General features: G+C 67.7%; 1 protein-coding gene across 1 annotated transcript in view; it reads right to left on the reverse strand.

The window, feature by feature from the left end:
• TCP11 (t-complex 11) overlaps window positions 1-422 on the reverse strand; it is a 7,634-nt gene extending 7,212 nt beyond the window's left edge. The window contains 2 exon segments of the mRNA XM_042833480.1: window positions 87-274; window positions 382-422. Coding sequence (XP_042689414.1) covers window positions 87-274; window positions 382-422 — 229 coding nt within the window.
• Window positions 423-813: the final 391 nt, after the last annotated feature.

An 813-nucleotide genomic window follows, 5' to 3' on the forward strand; every position in this document is an offset into this window, starting at 1 on the left:
GGGGGGGATCCAGCACCGCCTGAGGCACCTCCCAGCCCGCAGAGTCGCCCGGGGGCTCCGGCCCACCCCAGCACCGCCCCCCGTACCCAAGCCAGGCCCCAACGGCCGCTCCTCGCCGCTTTCCCGAGTCCCCACAGCCTCCTCAGTATCATTCGGCCGCGGGGGCTGCTCGGCGCCGGCAATAGAGGAGGCGGCAATCTGTGTGGCGCGGCACTTCCTCCCCTCACGGAGCGGCCGTTGGCACTGCGGCGCGTGCCGCCTTCTTCCCGCCTCACTTCAAACAGGGCCAAACCACTGCGCGGCGGAGGGGGGGTGGCAGGGGGAATCCTCTCAGCGCTACCAATGTATTCCGAGCCCGCCCTGCGTCTATCCGCGGATTACTGCCGGCACCAGAAGGCGAGGAGCGCCAAGTGGGGTGACATCGCTTCGCAGGTTCTGCTTCGCTCACCGAGCCCCGCTGTCTGGGCACCATCCCCTTCCCCGCTCTGCGCCGATGGGCCGCCCCGCAGCCCTTGTCCCGCTGCGCGGTGGGGCTCTACCATGGAAAGGCGGGGGGGCGGGGAACTCAGCGCCTTGTGGGAGGGAGAAGGGCGGGAGCACATTGCTCTTTGTGAGAGGCTGTCAGCAGAACCTAGGAGCCTGCACCTTCTAGGTGTGTTTCTGCTAGAACCGTCTGAGCCATAAGGGATCTCTAAAAGCCATCCCTGCACGCCCGCAGCTCCATCAGTGCTCACAGCCCCCTGGGGTCTCTGGGGGCGCGGCATCACCGCCTCCTTGCAGCCAGTGCGGTGCCTCACCTGGCTGCAAAACCTT

Source organism: Centrocercus urophasianus, unplaced genomic scaffold (genome assembly GCF_019232065.1).
Source record: "Centrocercus urophasianus isolate 14NV4802_14NV808 unplaced genomic scaffold, USGS_Curo_1.0 seq_42, whole genome shotgun sequence".
NCBI classification, from domain to species: domain Eukaryota; kingdom Metazoa; phylum Chordata; class Aves; order Galliformes; family Phasianidae; genus Centrocercus; species Centrocercus urophasianus.